Genomic DNA, 19,937 nt, shown 5'->3' with positions numbered 1-19,937 from the left:
GAGGTGGCCTGATCCAGCTCACAGATCAAAGTCCAGGCTTATAATTTGCGAGTTGAAAAGGTTTTTTGATATAGGCCAGATAAAACTTCAAGAAACTGCAACAGAGGTCCCTGCCATGAGAAATATTGTCTTAGAATAACACTCACCATGTTAATTTTTAATGATTATAGTAGTTGTTAGCCCTTTCTCTGTGTTTTCCCCCCTTTGCTTTCTCCTTTCCCTTTCTCCTTCCAAAGAACCCAGACATAGTTTTGATGTTATCTTTTTCTGTCATGCTGTTTGTGTGGTATGGTGTTTATTTTTCAAAGCCAAAGGAGGATTTAATAACATTCAGCTGATCACAGAACAGCTTTGCTTTAAAAGCTCATTAGCTAGGGCTTGTCTCCTGGTTGTTGCTTGCAGTAACATGCCTGTGACAGTGACAGAAAATCACATATATCTCTGTGTGTGTTTGTGTCTTTCTAACTCTCCTGGTAGGAGGCAGTGCTGATAATGGACTTGAAGTAAAACTTTGCCTGCACCAGTGAATGCTCATTTTCTGGTTTGTTTTATAAGTTGAACCTCAGCTGAGCAGGCTGTCAGTGCCTGGACCTTGGACATCAAAAGTTTGACATAATTGTCAGTATTGGCCAAAACTGTCAGGGAAGTGCAGGTTCCAGACACACCGTGAGCTCCTATTAGCTTTGTGAAAATTGGTATCTGGAAAAAGGATTGAGTGCCCCTGCGGAGGAGAAGTTGATTTATCTGACAAGGTGCTACACGAGGACAGGAAAGCTCAAGGTGAGCCTGTGCCTGGCTCTGGATCACTGCCTGGTGCTCACTGAATATCCCCATCAAACAAGCTGAGATTGATGGGGGGAGTGTGGGTCTTGTGGGAGAGATGCGAAGCTGGAGCTTGGATGGTTGTGGTGGGGATGACAACTACTGTGGTGTGTTTTGCTGTTCACAAAACATCTTTTTCTTATAAAATACACATGTGGGGTAAGGCATAAACAGCATTGTTTACTCAATTATTCAGAAATTCATCCAGGCCTGCTTTAGAATAATGAGATTAGGCTGAAATTTGTGGAGTTAAAAATAGTAGAAATTGGGTTCTTTCAAGCTGCTCTTTTAAAAAATTCTTTTTTTCAGATGCCCCAAGTCATGTTATTTAAGTTTACTCTGCAAGCACAAAGCATAGAAACTTACTGAAATTTCTAATCTAATTAAGCATCTTTGGGAGCTTGGGTTTTAAGCAGAACACCAAAGGTGGAAAAACTTGTGATAAAACCACAGGACAGCTGGCAACGTTCAGCAAGAAAATAAAAATAAGGGGATGGAAATGAGCGTGCTGTGCACATGTAGCTGCAGAGGCAGGTAGGGCTTTCATCTCTGGACGCTGGATTCTGTCTGGACACATTGCTGTGTGATCTGCTTTGGTGAACCTGCCTTAGCAGGTGGGTTGGACTAGATGACTTGCAGAGGTCCCTTCTAACCCCAGCCATTCTGTGATTCCCCATTCCTCAGCTTCACATCCCTTCCCAATTCCTCTGTCTCCCCCTTTGTCCTTCCCCTCCTTGCCCCTGCTGCCTTAGCAGTTATTGTCAGCTGTAGCTAATCTGCAGACCTCTGGTTTGTGAGGATTGAGGGATTAGGGCAAGAGTGAATCCAGCGGAGGTACCCGTGATGCTGTGGGCTCTGAAAGCCCAGCTGAACGTGAGAGGGTTCAGGAAGCAACGGGTACGTGTGACGGGGCTGCCGGATCTGAGCCTGACACCTGGAGCACACACTGCTCACAGTACACAGCACAGAGAGTTATTGCCTCTGTGTGTCTGAATGGGACTGTTTCACCATCTTTGTCTTTCTCACTTCGGTATAGCAAAGTCATGTTTAAAGTTGCCCAGGTTACCTTACGGTACCTGAGAACTTGAGGCGCAAGTCCTACTAACCTTATTATAGTAAAAATTTGTTCTAATAGGCAGTCTTAATCTGAAGTTGTGAGTGCTGGAAGGAGTATAAAACTGCAGTGAGTGATGCTGTAGAATTAAAAAAAAAAAAGCCCAGTTAATTTGCTTCAGATAACAGTAAGTAGATGGTACATTCTTTCCTGATAAAATTTCCACATATTTATAATAACACCCCTGCTCCTCAGCAGTCACTAGTGCATCAGCATCCCTCCCCCACAACATCATAAAATGGATTAAGTTGAGCTTAGAAAAAACATACTTATTCCAAAACAAAAACACTCACACAAGTCATTTTTCAGGACTAGCTGTTAAAATGTAAATACATACTGTACATCAGTCCAAATTGGTTCTCAGTCTATTTTACAATTGTGTTTTTCATTATCTTTTCTAGGTGTAGGTATCACAGCATATTAATCCTTAAGAATTTAAATGTTTTAGTAGCATTTAAGATGTATTATAAATCGCTGTATTTGGCTTTGTGGTTTGATTTTTTTTTTTTTTTCCCCCCCCCTGTTTTGTGTTTTTTTTTTTTTTCTTCTCTATTTAGGTCTAAATGTGGTTAAGCCTGCACTATGTGCTGTACTCGTATTCTTTAAATAAATGTATTCCTTCATTTGGATAAAAACAAAAAAGCTCATCTTGCTACAGAAGCTCTGGCCTTAAGGCCTTAATTTTTTGCAGGTCTCTGAGTGTCCTGACCTGTGCTATGTACGTTAGAAAATAGGCCTTGGGACCTTGTGAGGAACAGATTTCATTCAGTAGGGGGAAAAAAAAAAGCAAGCCTGCTAATAGTCTGAGTTTCCTTACTGTCATTCTTAATAATGTCTTTTACAGTGTTCAGTAGAGTCATAGCTTTAAGAACACTGCCTTTTTTGAGTCAGTAACATGTTATTTCTACCTACATGGGAGTTGAATCAGCACTTTTATAATGGCTTTAAGACAACTGTTTCTTTTTTTCCTTTAGGCTCATAGTTGGCAGCCTGGAATCAAGAACCCATACCGTGGGGTGGTGGTATGGCCTGTTCCTGAAAATGTTGAGATTACTGTGACACTCTTTAAGGTATGGGTTTGTTTGTTTGTTTGTTTTTTAAAGCACAATCTTTCCTATTTCTTAAACAGCATATGAAAAGTGTTTGGAAATGTCAGATTGTAATCATGAAGGCCTAACCTTGCTGGGTTTAAGTCACTAACTGCCCAACCTTATTTCCCCAGCTTAAATCCTGGAGAGAAGGATGGTCTGTGCCCTGCCAGAGCACGTACTTCTGTAGTTTAGTTAACACACTGAAAAATCCCGTTGAGCTGATTATGGCGGGTCGTTGGCATAGAATTTAGTACATGTGTAACTACGCACGTAGTACATGTGTAAGTGCTTGGCATGTGTTACAGTCTGGTTGGTTTTCTTTAAATACTGTAACCAGAAGTTGTCAAAACAGTCATTTCTAGACTTCCTTGTTCAGTTGCAGTGCAGTGACCCCATTTCTTATGCTATTGACTAGCAAACAGAATCCAGCTCTTAGTTTCACAGTATTTAATATGCCTCACCGAACATCACAGTATTTATGTGATTGCAGTCGTAGGAGTGGTTGTGGAGCATTTGAGTGGCCCAGGGAATTATAAGATTTATGGAGGAGGGATTTTTTTTAGGGACTGAGTTTGATATATGAAAAAATAAGCTTATTTGTGTGGTTACGAAGCAGAAGGAGTCACTGGTGGTTATGCTAGAACTTACTGACCAAATATCACAGGGCAAAGCCCTTTCTGCGTAAACAGAAACAATGCAGCTTTACATGTGTGACAGTGTAGGAGGCTGCCCGGGAGGCTGAAAATTTCTGGGATTTTCATTCCATTGGTTATTTCTTGTTCTTTACTCTTGTGTCTTCAGCTACATTTGTTTTTATTTATAATTGCTTAGGGCAACAGTAACATACTTTTTTTCTCATTAGTAATATTTACATTTGTGTTGGGGACTTCCATGAATAACTCCTTAGGAAGTGACTTCTTATTAGCCTTAGAATGTGAATTTACTACTTGATTATTGATTTATTAAGTAAAAAGAGGAGGTGTTTGGGGTTTTTTTTGGTGGTTTGTTTTTTTTGTTGTTGTTGTTGTCATCCTTGGGATCACCAATGAGCAGAAATTTCCCAAGTCACCAGTGATGCTAACTATCATAAATTTTTCTCTCTTCTTAGCCGACCATGGGGTCTTCTACTGAGGTTCAGAAGTTCACTAGCAAAAATTGTTTGCTTTTGCATGCTTCAAGGCCCTCTACTTGAATTAAGAAGTTTAACACTATGTGACTATACTGTGTGTCTGTATAATCTGCATATGGTTATGTAGCACAGTAAATGTTACTTAATATTTTAGACATTTAAAATGAAGCAGAAATATACAGAATTCTTGATTGTGTATGCGGTGGCATGTTACATGAAGAATGGGAAATTAAGAGTTTTTTTGGGTGCAGCTCTTTGATGCTGTGGCTTTGGAGTAAAAGCATCTCCCACCCTTCTCCTGCCATCCCATGCTACCTTTTTAATCCTACCTGCACGATGTCAGGGCCATATTTTGTAGTACAGCACAAGAAACTTGTAGTTGTGCCACTGAAAGTGAGTGTGAGGGTTCAGACCAGATAGTGAGGAGAGAGGAGGGCCTCTGGAGCCGGTGATAGGTACTAATACAGCCTTAATTTTACCCAGCACTGTGACTCTGCTCTTCTCTCCAAAAATGAGCCTGCCCAATATGAGGGTTGGTCTGGGAGGAAAGGTACAAGTGTGAATAACCCCAGAGGCTGTATCTTCTGGGAACTGTACACACGGATCTCTGGGGGAACAAGCACTGGCTTTTATAATCAAAATATCGAGATTACACAAAGAAGTGGCATATTGTCAGGCAACGCTTATGTAAATCTGCGCTAACTGATCCTCTAGCTCCTCCAACAAGTGTCTATAAGTGGCCAAACCCACCTTTTTCTCCACAAGGCTGCACAGGTGTGATACAGAGCAGCGCTTTTTGAGCAAGCTGGGTAATGCACGGGGAGCACTGTGTCTGTGTGAGCCCAGCAGCCTGTCTGGATGGATTGGAGGGACAGGCGATTGCAGGCAGAATGTGGGGTTAGCACAGTTGAGGCTGTGCCCTGTCCTCTCACAGCTCTGCTGGCTCAGTGCTACAGCAACATGTCAGCTGTACTGTGGGATCTGCCCTGACACCTGGAGAGCTGGCATTTCTCTAGCTGGGAAAAAGCGGTCAAAAAGAACTGGCTATGTTCTGTTTTGCATAGCTGATATATCGGCTGGTTAGTGCTAGAGTAGTGGGGAGGGAAGCCTGCAATAGCACACTACAGCAGCCTTTTTGGGGACTGACTTAGAAGTCAGGTGTTTATATCCTTCCTTCCAGAGGAAGGAAGGAGGCAAAAAGCTGAAAGCAGTAAAGCTCAGACAAACAGACAGCTCATCTTGCAGGTCTGTAAAAGCTGCTTTAGGAGCCACTCCCCTATGAAAGAGTGGCTGCTGAACGTTTGGCACTTTGCAGTAAGTACACTCAGCGCAGCTGTGCTGTTTAACAAACAGTAGTTGTCCTCTTTCGTTACAACTCAAGAACTGAAAGGAAGCTGCTGGCTCCATGTCCATGCTGGCATAGCCCACTGATGGGAGAAGGTTGCCCTGACAGAGCTTTGTAGCAATCACAGATAACAAATTAGAGCAGTGGTGCTGTTTGAAATAGAAGTGCAGAAAGGGGAAAGAGCGGACTCCAGAACAGACAGCGATGTGTTTTAGGAAATGATTCACACAGTAGTGGCTGTGCATTCGTAAGTGGCTGTTGAAATGTGTTGCTGGTAGGATTAGGAGGTAAGTCAAGGTTTCAAGTGCTGGTGAGAATGTTAAGAATATCCTCTCCAGTAGTCACCAGTGGACACTTGAGAGCTGGCTAGCAAAGTGCCTGTGATCAGTCAACAGATGAGACATTTTGCATTATCTGCACATTCCTATTTTGGGTGTTAGCTTGTTTCCAACAATATATTTGTAACTCTTTGGCAAGCAGAGCTAAGTATTGAAGAGACTGTAACCTTCATTTAGAAAACTTTCACTGCAAATAAACTTTTTGCTTAATTTCACTTAATTCTGGGCTGCGGGTAAAATTTCCTAATGCTCTGCAGTCATATGGGGAAAAGCATCAAATGGATGTATTGATCCAGCTTCCTTTCACTAGTTCCTGTCCATCCAGATGCTGAAGTGCTAATTACGTAAAAAGTTCCATCTATTCTGAAAGTTTAACTTCTTCCTTTGCCATGCTCTACACTGATGTTTGGTTATGCCTTGGGTTTTTCAACCAAAATGGGGAGAAAGAAACATTGTGAAACAATACACCTATTGTGCATTTTAAGTCCATGATTTGTAGTGCTTTCATGGAAAGATCCACAAATGCCAGAAAAGCTAACTGAATTCCCATTTTTCGTTGTTTCCATGGTTGCACTCCTGAAGTTCATTTTTAGAGTCCCTGCAAAAGCAAGGTTTAACCATTGTATATGAAAGCCTGGATACTTTTATATGTTCTTGTATATAAACGTATACATTTATCAACTGAGAGAGATTTTAAATGAGAAATTTTCACTGCCTAGCAAGTCCAGTGCTTTTAGCCAATGTTCGCGAACATCAGTTGTACTATGAGGATTTCAATTGCAATGTTGTTATTTTCTAGCTTAAAAGCAAAAGTGACCTTCCCAAGCAAAAATGTTTGTTCTCCTGGAGTAAGCATGGACTTTGCTTCATTGGATTATGAAAAGCACCTGTTTTGTCAGGAATACCCATGATTTATCACACTAATGTACTATTGCAACAACAGGGAAAATTACCAGTTTGGAAAGGGGATTTTTAAAGGCATAGCTTTCTAAGCATACAAAAAAGTACTTTGGAGTAAAATAAGAATGAAACTGATTATAAAAGGACACTTGTATTGTTGAAAGTATTCCCACTCCCACATAGCTCTTTGAATAAATTCCATATCTTCTTTCTTGAAAGCCTGAGTCAATCGTATGCTTTGATTATGGTGCAGTAACCAGCCATGCGCCAGCAGGAACAATGCAGCAGAGTCAATATGTTGTCTCAGCGAAGGAAAAAAAAAAACCCGCCAAACCAAAACCCTTCAGTAACACCATTTCTCAGAAGCAAAAAACAAATCCAGGTTCAGAACATACTTGTTTTGCTTTAAGAGAGACCGGTGGCTTGACTGGACAATGTGGAGGATATTCCACTGGAGGAAAATAATAGCCCTGTAGACAAGACAATGTCAGATACAAAAAAAAAATCATATGCTCAGGCATGTGAGCATATTTGCACACTAAAATAATTTAATATTCAGGCTTAGTGTGGGGATTGATTGTAAAAGCTATATATATTTAAAAAAAAAAAAAAAAAAAAAAGTAGTAAATCGTTGTGTTTCTAGTCCAGAGGCTTTACAGAGAAGTATGAGCTGTTGTGAGCTTGGTGTTGTGCTGGACAGGGACGGTTCTGCCAGTCTGCTCAGAGCTCTCTGCTTTCTGGAACCTCAACAAAAGCTGACCAGTGTTGTATGTGGCTTTCTAGGCTAATCAGACCTCTGTAAGCAGCATTGAAAGTGACAAGAATTGGGTCAAATTTTAAGTCTTCTGCAGCTTTAAACAGCCAAGTACAAAAGCTGAGGACAGATGCTGGAGTACCCAGAGCATCTGCTATAGGTCACGGGCAGAGGAAGATCACAAACCCTGTCAGCACTTGATCTGATTCAATATGACAGTTCTTAAGTAGTTATTCCCCAAGAAGAAAGACCGAAGATTAAGGCTGGTATGAAGTGATCTAATTGAAAGGCGAGCTTCAAAAGCCAGGAAAGCTTAGGGAGGAGGCAGGGGGAAGGAAGGGACTGACACTCTGAAGATCTTCTCCACCCTCTCTGGCTGCTGATTAGAAGGAGCAGACCCTTGTTTGCTGATATGGCTTTCATTCCTATTACAAGACATATAGAAATAACTCTGAAGATAACCTAAACTACTGGAGAAGGGTTACTGTTATTCAGTCTTCTGAAACCACCCTACACACTGCAGAAAGGATCTAGTCCTTGAAAGAGCTCCTTGCGGCTGATGATGGACTGATCAACAGAGAACAGAAAAATATGACAGATACAGTCCTTGTTGCTCTTCCCTTGTTCGGGCCTAGGAGAGTTGTCTGTTTTCAGGTAGCTGATGTGTGGATGGGCAGAATGGGGTTGCAGAAGGTGTTTTGTAGGACTGAGGTTGTTGAGAGGCAGCGTATCTCTAGGAAAGTAGTTAACAGTGGGAATGTGTGAGATGGGCTAGGTTTTCACTGGAGGATGGAAGTGCTCTACTGATGTTGAGAGGAGAGCTGAAATAATTATCTGAACTGTAAGATGATGTCCTGTCCTTTTCACTGTTCCTACTATTGGCTTCTCAGATGAGTGTTACTTTTGAAAAGTAAAGTTATCTTACCAGAAAAACAAAGGGAGAAAGAAAAAAGAGGATGGGGGAAAAAAGAAGGCTCTAAAAATTCAATGAAGATACTGAAAAGGAACATTGTACTGAGAGGCAAATGCACATGGAAAGCGAAACAGGAAAATGGGGCCCACCTCTTGATATTAAGAACGGGAATTCTTTTTTACACAAGAAAATGAAGAGGAAAAACAAGCCATTCAATCCATTTACCCAAATACTCAATAGTTTTCAATTCAAGGTAAAACAGTAATGAGCATTGAATAGAGTGTAGTTCTGCATCAGTGGAGTGTTGGTAAGGAAAATGAGCATTATTAAAAATTTTTAAAAAGGCTCTTGCCAAGTCTCTTTGTGTTACAGCAAGGTATGAGGCAGTTTCGGGCTGAGAAAAATACTAGAGAGAGTTTGTTCCTTGAGCTTTTTAGGTAATTTTCTTTATCATTTGCTTTCAGGAAGGAGCACAGGAATGAGGTCTGTTTATAACTCTTGTTATTAGGTTTTTCCAGCTGTGCATTTTCAGTGATTACTTGTATCTGCTTCCAGGTGAGGTGAAGATCTGTGTGCTGTGTTATCAGGAATGGCTTTCATACAGTCAAAATTTCAAAGGCTGTTATAACCATTACTCCTAGAGTTATTCTTCTTTGCAATGGCTTTTTTTTGTTTTTCCTAAAGAGCAATCAGCTGTATAGTCTTCAAATAATAGTTCACTAAATTCATCACATGAGTTTTATGTGGGAAATGAATGGAGAATATAGGTTAGCTAGTGAGAGAAGTATGTGTTGCTCTGTTTTTTTGGTGGTTTGTTTTGTTTGTTTGGGTTTTTTACTGGTATTTGCCCTCTTCAAATCCAAATTAACCTGAAGATTAGCCAGATTTATAGAAACAGCACTTTTTATCAAGACCACACATGGAAATGTTAACACAAAGGGTGAAACAATGGTTGCAATAGAAACTGTGTTGTAACAGTAACTATACAAGTCTCAGTTAATACTGACCACATAACAAAGTTGTAAATTAGCTAGAAATAGGACTATGCATGCTGCTCCCTGGGCTTCTAATAAAATCATTTTAGTGAGAAGAGTGAAGCCACTTACCTGTCTGTTGCAATTAAATGCTGAGGCTTATGTGTATAAGCTTTACTCAGGGTTTTCTGTTTCTAGTGGCATTCTAAGACTAACAAGAAATGTGGCTTTAAAAAATTACATATACATGGATTTGTTTTTAAATTGGAAATATCTTGCATGTACATATCTTAGTGTCCATATCTTAGCATATTTCATACTCTCCAAACTTTTGATAAGGCTGTTCATTAGAAAAGTCCTTGAAGCTTTTAATTTTTATTTTTTATTCTGCGTAGTTGGTAGGGAGTATGGGGGGTAATACACTTGCATTTATTTTTCAGAAGTGATCACAACTTCCTTCCAAGTGCATGCAAAAATGTTGACCATTAAGTCTTTTCATTATACAGTATTATTTTGCTCTATGAGGTTGTCAGAAATACTCGGAGTACCTAATTCTGTAGCCTTCAGAGGTATGAACCAGCTTTATTACCATTGATAGAAGAGCTTTGTTTATCTTTATTGATTATTGCCTTGAATGGACAAAGTAATGATTATTTTGTTCCTTAAATAGGATAAAATAATCGGCCCAGACTTTACAAGCAGTTTTACCTACAAGCTTGCCCTAATAGCTTTTGGGGGAGTTATGAAAAAAATGGAGCAGGATGAAATATTTAAGAGTTTAGTCACTTATTATGGAGTAGCTGATTAAAACATAAAGTGATTAATGATCCCATTAAATCTCATTATGTCATTTTATGCTGTATCAAAGGAAGCAATTAAACAAAAAGGTAATTGCCCCAGGTTAACTCTTGAAAATAAGTATTTAATAGCTGGATTACAGAAAATGATATCTTTGGAATTTATATGGGGTACAGCAAACCAGCAGGTATTATGCACTTTATTTACATAATGCAGAATTCCACAAACCTGCTGAATGTGATGGATAGATAATGACATAATCTGATATTTACAAGTACATTAATGGGAACACAGGGATACCTCAGTGTAATTTTGTATGTGTCTATTTGCTCTTCTATCCTTGTGGTTAATGGTATAGTATGCTTTTTACACTCCTTTGCAGTGTTTAAATTATTCTGATATTAAAAGAAGTCTAAAAAAGGTATTCATATATCGAATCATCAGTGTGGACATAAGTTTCTCGTAACATCTTATATTTTTTTTCATTGAAACTACGTCCCATTGTTGGAGTAATGCATTTAAAAATGCATATTGCATATGACACCTGGCGTTGTAGTTGTTAAATATATAGCTAATGATGGTGCCAGTGGTATGATGTGTATTAGTGCCCAGCAAGACTCATTCTGCAAGGACAACACTGTTTTACAGGATTTTAGAGGAAGGGCTGGACTGGAGGAGATGGGATGATGTCCTCTTCAGTATGTTATCATAGTTCATTCAAAGAGGAGGTTTATTTAAAAGCACTCTTTCCAAGTTTTTGTGTGTTGGAAAAGGAAAAAAAAAAATTATTTTTCACTGGTTCTTTATGTTGTAGGTTTATTACTTGCAAAATTCTTTATTTTGTGTATTTGATGAGAACTATTAAGACCATCGTGATGCAGTACCTCTGCTCGCTGTGTGTCTGACTTCAAGGCAAAACTAAGTGAAACAAGGACGGTTAAAGCAAGGATAAGCTGAGTTGAAAAGGTTGAATGTGAGGCTTGTAGCATTCTGGAAAGAAAAAAAAAAGATGGTCCTAATGGAAGTAAACAAAGTAGAACCAAAATATCTCAATCCATTTTGTTAATTCGCAGCAGTGAGATGGAGTTGGTGCAGAGCTCAGTGTAGTATCATGGGCAGGATCCAAATAATAGCAAGAAAACTCTGAAAGTGCTGAGAGGTCTCATATATGATGAAGGTAAATGCTGTTTAGGGGAAAGCGACATTTATCAACAACTGTCTATAGCATGAAAATGTCAGAGGCAAAGGAATAATTGAGTGGTTTCCTGTAGCTTGAAATAATAGGATAAAATTGAGGTATAGTACAATGAGGCCTCATGTCCAAAAAAAAAAAGTCTGAAGACACATGCTCTTAATGTGAGAAGCTGTTTTCCAAGAGGAGTAGAAGTTATTTTGTTACAATTGTTCAGAACTAGGATTGGATGATAACTTAATGTGGTGACTTTTTAAAGTTGTGTTTTGTTTTGTTTTTAAGTAGTATCCTTGATAGAGGCCTGTAGGGGATGACTTAATTTTTCCACTGTTATCTTAATTTCATACAACACAGACCACACCACCAGATTGAAAGAAAGCTCATTAAATGGGAAACTTCCTTATTATTTCTCTTCCCATTGGTGAAAAAGTTTTCTGATCCTCATGTGTGATGCAATAGAAATGTTGCAAAGTAGGGACAAGTATTTAAGAAATTTGTAGTGAAATGAGGTGCTGCGCGGGAGCCATGATTTCAGATCTCTGCTGGCACTGGTGGAGCCCAGGCATGAGGAGGTGGGGTGATGCCTGCTGTAGGTGGGAGCAGGTGTAGATTCGTTGCGTTTATTCAGGAGGTGGAATATAAGAATTAAAGAGAGATCTATCTTTTTGCTCTGGATGAAAGGAAGTAGAATTACTGGCCTTTATTGGAATCAACCTCAAGTTTGCACCTGTAGAAGTCTTTATATCCTCACTGGCAGTTTTACCCCAACTTGCTCATCCATTGAAGCCTGCATCCTAGGTAAATTATTAATATTTCCCTCTGTCATCTTCAGTGGGTAAAAAAATATTTCTATGAGTACATACAAATCTTGACTGAGTTAAAATTTCATATACCCTGGATTATTTATTAGACTTAAGTTCTCTGGTTTGTTTTTCTAGGATCCCCATGCTGAAGAGTTTGAAGACAAAGAATGGACATTTGTCATAGAGAATGTAAGCTGGAATGTTATTTTTTTTATATATATACATATGTCTGTGTAAGACTTAATAATTTAAAATAGAAAAGGGTGTCAAAATGTTGAAAAAGGATTCAGTAAAATCTGAGCTGCTGAATCGCAGTAAAGCTTTGCTCCATAGTAATAAAGGCTTGTTCAAATACCTATTGTTAAGTTACAATTAAAATACAGGAGAGGGGAGTACTATACTACACTGCTTAAATTTTTTCACTGTAAGTATCAGTCTTCCTTGCATTATTTTGCTATGAGCAGTAGGGTAAACGAGTTAGAGCTGGGTTATGACTCATTGTTTTATGGGTTATGACACATTATTTTTCTATGAGCGGGGGAGTAAACAAGTTGGAGCTGGGTTATGACATCTCTACATCCCAAGCAGCAGCCCTCCCTTCCCAGTTTTGAATGCTCCTTTTGAACGAAGAGCACAGTTTTAGCACCTGTGCTTTTTAGGTGAGGATAGTGAGGCAAGGTGGAGAGGTGGGACCAGCCATGGTCATCTAAGCGAAGGGTGAGTCATGGTGTGCCCTCTGCTCCCTGAGATCCCATTATCACTCTTTTTGTGGGCAAGAACCCTCCTGGGCACCCAGGGAAAACCCAAAAGGTGGATCCTGCAAATCTCTGGCTCCTCTGAGTCAGGAGCTCCTAGAACTTCGAGGAGAGCCGTGTTCCTGGGGACTGTACAAACAACACACAGTGCCAAACAGCAGGGTTTAACATTGCATAGAGCAAGTGCTTCATGAAATGCTTTTTTCTACTCCCTTCTCTGCATTGGGCTGCATTTCCCACTCTGGGGCTGCCTGGGCTCAAAAATGGGGCAGCTGCTTTAACTTCTTCAAGGAAACTCCTTTTTAAAATGTGGGACTGTGGCATCAAAGCAGTGTGTGTGTTTGTGTCTCATTAATATGGTTTCATTCTGAACTGTTTCTCAGTAACATGATGTAATTTTTATTTATGTTGCTTAAACAACAACCAAAAAATTGCTTGTCTCCTGAGTCATAGTAATGTCACATGGCACTAAGGTGTGGAATTTGCATGTTACTGTTTTTTGCATAGGAAAGCTTGTTTTTTCTTGTTGGTATCAGAAGTGATTTGGGTGTCCAAAGTTAAGGTTTATTCTGATGACCAGTGACTTAACATTTAAAAGGGCTGAAAGCAAAGTGCTTAATTTATGCTTTTGTTTTTAAATGTCAAGTTTCTATTTTTGTTTGAGACCTATGAACACAAAACACAGTTTAGTTACTGTTTCCTGGAGTTTCCTTTTCTTTCTCACTTAGTTTATTTTAATCAGGGAAGTCTCTATCACCAATTGTCATGGTACAAGTTCCTTGGGATGAAATAATGTCAGTGTATTTCTCAGCCGACTCCTCTGGGTATAGTTGGGTTTCCTGTGACGTTGCAGAAGTTTTTTTTTTCAGAAGTTTATAGTGAGCGCCTGTCGACTTCATGGCCTGTTTTATAGCATATTGCTCTTTGTCACGTGTCACTGTGTGATATATAGAGATGGTGGCGGTACCTTGGTACCTCTGCTGCACACTGTTCTCACTCTGCCTCAAATCTTCTCCGCACTGTAGTAACACTTGAAGGGGTGGGAGGTTGCTTCAGTTGCTGAGACCCAAAGTGTGGACCCTGGAGTAGATGGAGATGGTTCCAATATGTATCAGTGATAATCTTTTGTTGTATGAAAACCTACCCTTTGCAACCTCAGTTATGCCATTAGCTTTGTCCCACAAGAACTACGCACCAATGACTATTTCCCAGATGTTTATCCTTGGATTAGAGGATATAAAAAAAAATATCCTCAGAACAATAAATTTAGTAAATAGCTTTACTGCAAAAAATATTGAGAGCTAATTCAGCTATAAAGCTAGTTGTTTTCAATCTCTTCCTTTTTTATTTATTTATTTTTTTAATCAAGCACTGCAGAAAGCTGTAGATACTGCCAAAATAGCTGATCTGCAAATATGCTTGAAGATATGGAGAAACTCTTTTCCAAGAGTAACAGCTCCACTTAGTGGTGGTTAGATATATGTTCAGCTGTTGGAGCAAGTAACAGACACTGATTGACATTTTAGAGCATGAAACAGCTGTGTGTTAAAAATCTGGGAGCTGAGGAGACAGGAGGTTGACCTCCTCGCTCCCTAAACTGCTGACATTTAACACTTTCAGGCTTAACATATGGTTTTCCTGGATTTAAAGGAACATATTTGTCATTGAACCTGACAAGGACAGGTCATGAGCGCAGGGACATTCACAGTCCTTTTTGTCCAGGTATGTTCTCTACCCTCAGAGGCTGCAGGGTTTCCCTTCCTCCTTGGTTTGCCACATTCAGAACACAGAATACCGAAGCCTGAAAAGTTTATGGGTGTTCTTCCATTATGAAGAAATCTACACTTTGCTCAAAAAACATTTTTGAGCTTTTTTAATATTACTATTAAATGTTAATCTCCAAAATATTTTTTTAGTGCTTCAGTATGGCTGAGTATGGATCAACTAACAGAGATATTCAGCTGAAGTTTGACACCTTTGTTGGTAGACGTTACTGAATTCAAAACAAGATTACTCTAGACTTTCAGGGGAATTTTTAAGTAGCATTTCGGTGATGTGATTTGTGCAAGATGACCGTGCTGTAAATGAAAGTGAAGCGAGATTTTTTTGTGTATATATTGTATGCCGGGTTTTTTGTTTGGTTGTGGATTTTTGTTTTTGTTTTTTAATCCTTCAAATACAGGTACATTGTGATCCATCACCTTGGTTATTATAGGATTTTTTTTTCTGAGTGTATATTTAATGTCTTAGCCACTCTATTTGTATTCTAGTAAGTGAACCTTTGTCATCTACTGTATGTATAATCCATAAATAATGTGATCATATCACAGTTTCTTAATATTTAAATGTTGGTACTAATATTCCCTAAGCTTCTTCCATGCCTTTATCTCATTCACAGACATGGTTTTTGTATATTTGCTACAAGCTTGCTTGTCTCTAATTTTATCTTTAACCAGACTCTGTGTATTTAGTTATCTGTTTTTTTCTTCATGAGGCATTTCTTGAAGTTGTCTTGGTTTTTTTATTCTTCTTAATAATAATAATAATATCAGATGTCCAGATTTGCTGTAGCATATTGAAGAGCAAGAAATTAATAGCTAAGAGTAAGACTTACTAATCTCTGGAGAGGTAACAGGCTTTCAAAATCTTATGGATTGGCATTAGTTTGTTTTGCCTCTTCAGTTTAGAGAACAAGGACTAGTTGCTTTCCATTTAACAATATAAGCCACTTCCTCTAGAAAGTGATTTTTCTCTCTTATTGCTACTATGGGTAATTTGTACATGTGCTGTTTCCACACTTGGTTCCTTTCACTGTCTGAGATCCAACTTCCAGTGTTAATTTTTTCAGTGTTAACTTCTGATTGCTCTTATGAATTTATTTCTCAGGGTTTCTGGTGTACAACAAAGAGCTTCTTCATGGCAAGAGACTCTATAGGTACCAGGCAAAACTCACAAACTATATAAATACCTCCATCAAACTTTCTGTTGGGTTTCCATGCTCTCCCATTTAAGCAAAATAACAGTGCATGTTTCTAAATACATCTTTGTCTTTTAGTGGTGAAATAGTTTTAAGTGGCCTGTGCAGGGACAGTTGAGTGTCCCCTCAGGGGTGCCAGGAGTGGGGCAGCAGATGAGTTTTGGTCACTTGAAATGAAGACCACTTCTCTAAGGAGAGTTCAGCTGACCTGAAGTTTGGGCTCTATTTCTTCATCTCTGCAGATTGTCTGGCTAATGGAAGAAGAAAGGGACAGGAGGGAAGAGTGGAGGTTTAAGTTGATCCAAATATGTTGAAGCTTTCACTCACTTTATGTACAAGGACTTTGTTTAAGATAAAGGTAGCTGAAGCAATAGAAAAATGTCATTTTGCTTCCTGGCATGCTCAAAGCATGGAAAAGCACATAAAAACATTCATTGAGAATGAACCATCACATTTGCCTGTTCGACAGCTTTGTAGACGGCTACCTTCTACATTCTTAAATGAAACAAAAAAAAAATCAAAGGATGTTTTCAGAGGGTAAAAGATTTGGTCTATGAAAGAGGTTTTCCAGCTTTTTGTAGATTTTTTTTTTTTTTGAGCCCATATTTGTATCTCTAATAGCTAATGAATGATGTAGCTATATATTCCGAGGTTCATAGTAGGCTTCTCCATCTTCCCTTCTGTGCTTTGTGTTTCCCCTCTGTACACAGGTTATTCACAGGGCCCAGAATTGTGGCGAGTGAGCCCCTTTCAGTAGCATTGATGTGATCAAGCCGTTGGTGATCATCGCTGTATACCTGATACTAACCATGTTCCTGTTTTGATGTGGCAGCAAACATGGTCTTTGCTAACTACAGAAGAGGACATCCCAGACCTACTAATTTGACAGATGAAAGGAGAAAAATGCCCCACCTGTTTCTGAAGGTTTGCTCATAGATTTATCTAGGCTGGGGCTGGAGGCAGCCTCACCTTGCCTGGCCTGTTGCTTCAAGGCAGCATCATTCCAGGCAAACGCTTGCCTAAACAGTTTTTAAAAACTTTTTAAGGTGGGGTCCCTGCAGTGTCTCCAGGCAGCCTGTTCCAATGTTCCATTGCCCTTGCTGTTTAGAATTGTTCTGGCCTAGATTTCTTTTGGTACAGGTTAAGGCCATTTTTTTGTCTTATGAATTACAGCTGTGGAGAACAGATTCTGCTTTCTGTGTGGCTGGAGGCTCTCTCCTAGCCTTTGACTACTCAACCACAATAATGCAATAATGGTTACACATGGGATTTCATTTCCCTTGGTTGCATTAGCACATCATTAGCATTCTCCTTCTAAGGACTCATTCGTGGGACTGGGTGTTCAGCATCCTCCTCTGCTTGTGCTACCTGTTGCTATCAGGTTCCAGCAGCGCTCAGGTCTGCCTGCTGAAGCTTTGCCCTGAGTTTCCAGGGTGTTCTTTTATTGAGATCCTTTCTAGAAAATTTTCTAAAATATTTTTGTGTCCCTTTTTATACCACTGTTTTCTAATAGTGTGTTTTTGAATGTTAATGAATGGTGAAGAAAACCAAGCTAGCCTTTCAAGATTGACATTGATTTATTGTCAGGTGTAGATCCTTCTGTGGGTCATATCCATGCTTCCAGTCATTTTTTTTTATACCTTAACCAGTAAGAGTATTCTCAGTGGTTTCTCCAGGAAAATATGTCCAACGAAGCTGCTGAACTGAGAAAAAAAGGAGTTCAGTGTTTGCTGTTTAAACTAGCCTACAGCAATCAGTTATAAAGAATAACAAGTTTAAGCTGAAAAACGAGTTCTGTCCTTTCCTTTTGTCTGTTGCTGTTGTGTAACTTCAGGAACCCTAACCCAAAAAGAGTTCTGAACTGGTCTCCACCCAAATGTGGGCAAAGCCTCAAAATGAAACAAACATCAGAAAAAGTTACAGAACATGTTACATAATACAATTTCATTTTAATGGTACAAGTGCATTGTGGGTGGTGGTGTTTGTTTTTGTGTATCTCTGTTTTTTGTGTCCCCTCCCTAGAAATTCTGTGTCATGGTTGCTTAGGATTATTTCTCATTTTGAATGCCCTAAAGCATGTTCTATCGCTCACAGGTTTGGAGAGATTATTTCTCTCTTCTGAAATGCCCATTTGTTGTTTTTAGGTATGACACCACAAACAAAGGTGATAATGTGAAAGTAAAGGGGAAAAAGAGGGCAGGTGGATGGGATATAGAAATGAATTTGTTTCTAGGCTTAAAGGTGACCGATTTTAAATATGATACAATAAAATGAGGTATTAGCAAAAGTTAATTTTTCATCAGATACAGCTCTACATGTGTTGTTTTCCAAATGAGGCTTTTCAAGAAATAACAGCTCATTTGATTCTTAACAGTAATTAGCCCATAATTTTGTTAAAATCAGACTTTTATGCTGGTTGTTCAACTTGCTTCTACTACAGCAGTGCTGCGACACTAACTTCTCAAGAGCAAGTTTTGCTTTACATCAGAGTAAAAGTCCTCGTCTAGATGGTAAATCTTCCCACCAGTATCTGGAAATAAATGTTGGGAGGCAAATCCCAGCATAGCTTAGTGAATTGAAATTTTGAGTCAACGCCATTTGGAGAAAGAATCTGGGAAGGAAGACTGGTTTATGGAATAAGGTGATTTCTTATTTGCTCATCAGTTGCTATAACAGAATTTATTACAAGATCTTGGCTGTTTCTTCTGAAGCATCTTTGTAATATGTGGGAGCTTAAGTTTACATTGGCTATTCACTTTATTTAAGAAAAAGTAATAAAAAAAGCTCTATCATTCGTTTTGTATTTTCTGCTTGAAATAAATTTTTGGCTTAAAATAAGAACCAGCCAGGTTAGCCTTTTCTGAATTACATGTCTGCATTTAATACATTTAGAATAGGAAGCTCATAGTTCAGACATGCTTTCCTGGTCCTTTAATTCCCCTGTCATATTCTGCTGTATGTGATTACGTGAACTGTGACTGTCTGTCTGTGTAAATTAGGCTGGGTATTCTGGTCTAGATATAGCTAGGAATTAAATGCTGCTTTGTCAGCCATCTCATTCTTGCTCTGCTTTAAATGTAATAGAGAATCAGAGAACTTGTTTTACTCTTAGTTTTTGCTTGCATTGAATATTTAGCGCTTTGTTCTAGTTGAGAAATCTCCAAGATTAGGTTTTTGGAGCAAAACTTGTGGAAATCTTTGTCTTGAGTGGTTGCCCTGGAGACAGGGTAGGGCATCTTTCTAGGAGGCCTGATCCTGTGCTTTTTTCACTAACACCCCACTGTTTCTTGTGTACACCACAATGGCATTTCTGTGCCATTTTAACTAAAAGTAGAATGTGATGAGAGCCAAGGTCTCGGCTCTGGTAAGGAGTAGGAGAGCAGCCTGTGCACAGAGCAAAGGACCCTGTTTTGGGATGTCTGGGAGCGGGTGAGTCTCCTGTCTGTTCATACCAACCACACAGGGGTCACTAAACACCCTTAGATGAGGCACCTTCTCTGAAAATTACAGGACATAATGGAAGCAGGTTGCACACTTGAGTTCTGTGGAGAAATTTTACACCAAACACCATAGGACAAGTAAATTAGTACCTGTAATTAGTGTGTTAGGGGTGAGCAAGGCATGACAGAGGGGGGTGGGGGGATGAGTTTGTCCCCCCCCGTATGGCACCGTACATGGAGATGTTTGGTGGGCCAGGTTTGGGATCGGCATCGTGAGGGCAATTGCCATGTAAACTTTTTCCAAACAGCTCTGGCAATTCCTTTCTGTTCTGACCTGCACAAGCGCCGTGTCCCCACGCAAAGCCTGCTCGTCACTGGTGCCACAGTACTGTACAGTCTGCAATGGACGTTTTACGTCTGACCAAAACAAGACTCTGCCCAGATCACCTGAAATTAGAGCCATGACTAATCCTTTTTATCATTAATATGTAATAATCTATTAAACCAGAGCTGTGAGATGACAAAAAACTTATCTAAATGAGAATTTTAGATTAATTGCTGAAAGTACTTTTAATATATAATTAACTTTTTA

General features: G+C 39.3%; 1 protein-coding gene across 12 annotated transcripts in view; it reads left to right on the top strand.

The window, feature by feature from the left end:
* Nucleotides 1-19,937, top strand: part of EHBP1 (EH domain binding protein 1) — a 225,715-nt gene that overhangs the window by 42,144 nt on the left and 163,634 nt on the right. For all 12 annotated transcript variants that reach the window (XM_082048521.1, XM_082048525.1, XM_082048524.1 and 9 more), the window contains 2 exons: nt 2,911-3,006; nt 12,309-12,362. In XM_082048521.1, the coding sequence (XP_081904647.1) occupies nt 2,911-3,006; nt 12,309-12,362 (150 nt within the window). The remainder of the gene's footprint in view (nt 1-2,910; nt 3,007-12,308; nt 12,363-19,937) is intronic.

This window comes from Streptopelia decaocto, assembly GCF_964273445.1.
Source record: "Streptopelia decaocto genome assembly, chromosome: 3".
Lineage (NCBI taxonomy): Eukaryota > Metazoa > Chordata > Aves > Columbiformes > Columbidae > Streptopelia > Streptopelia decaocto.
The sequence above is the reverse complement of the archived record's forward strand: the minus strand, read 5'-3'. Positions and strand labels throughout refer to the sequence as shown.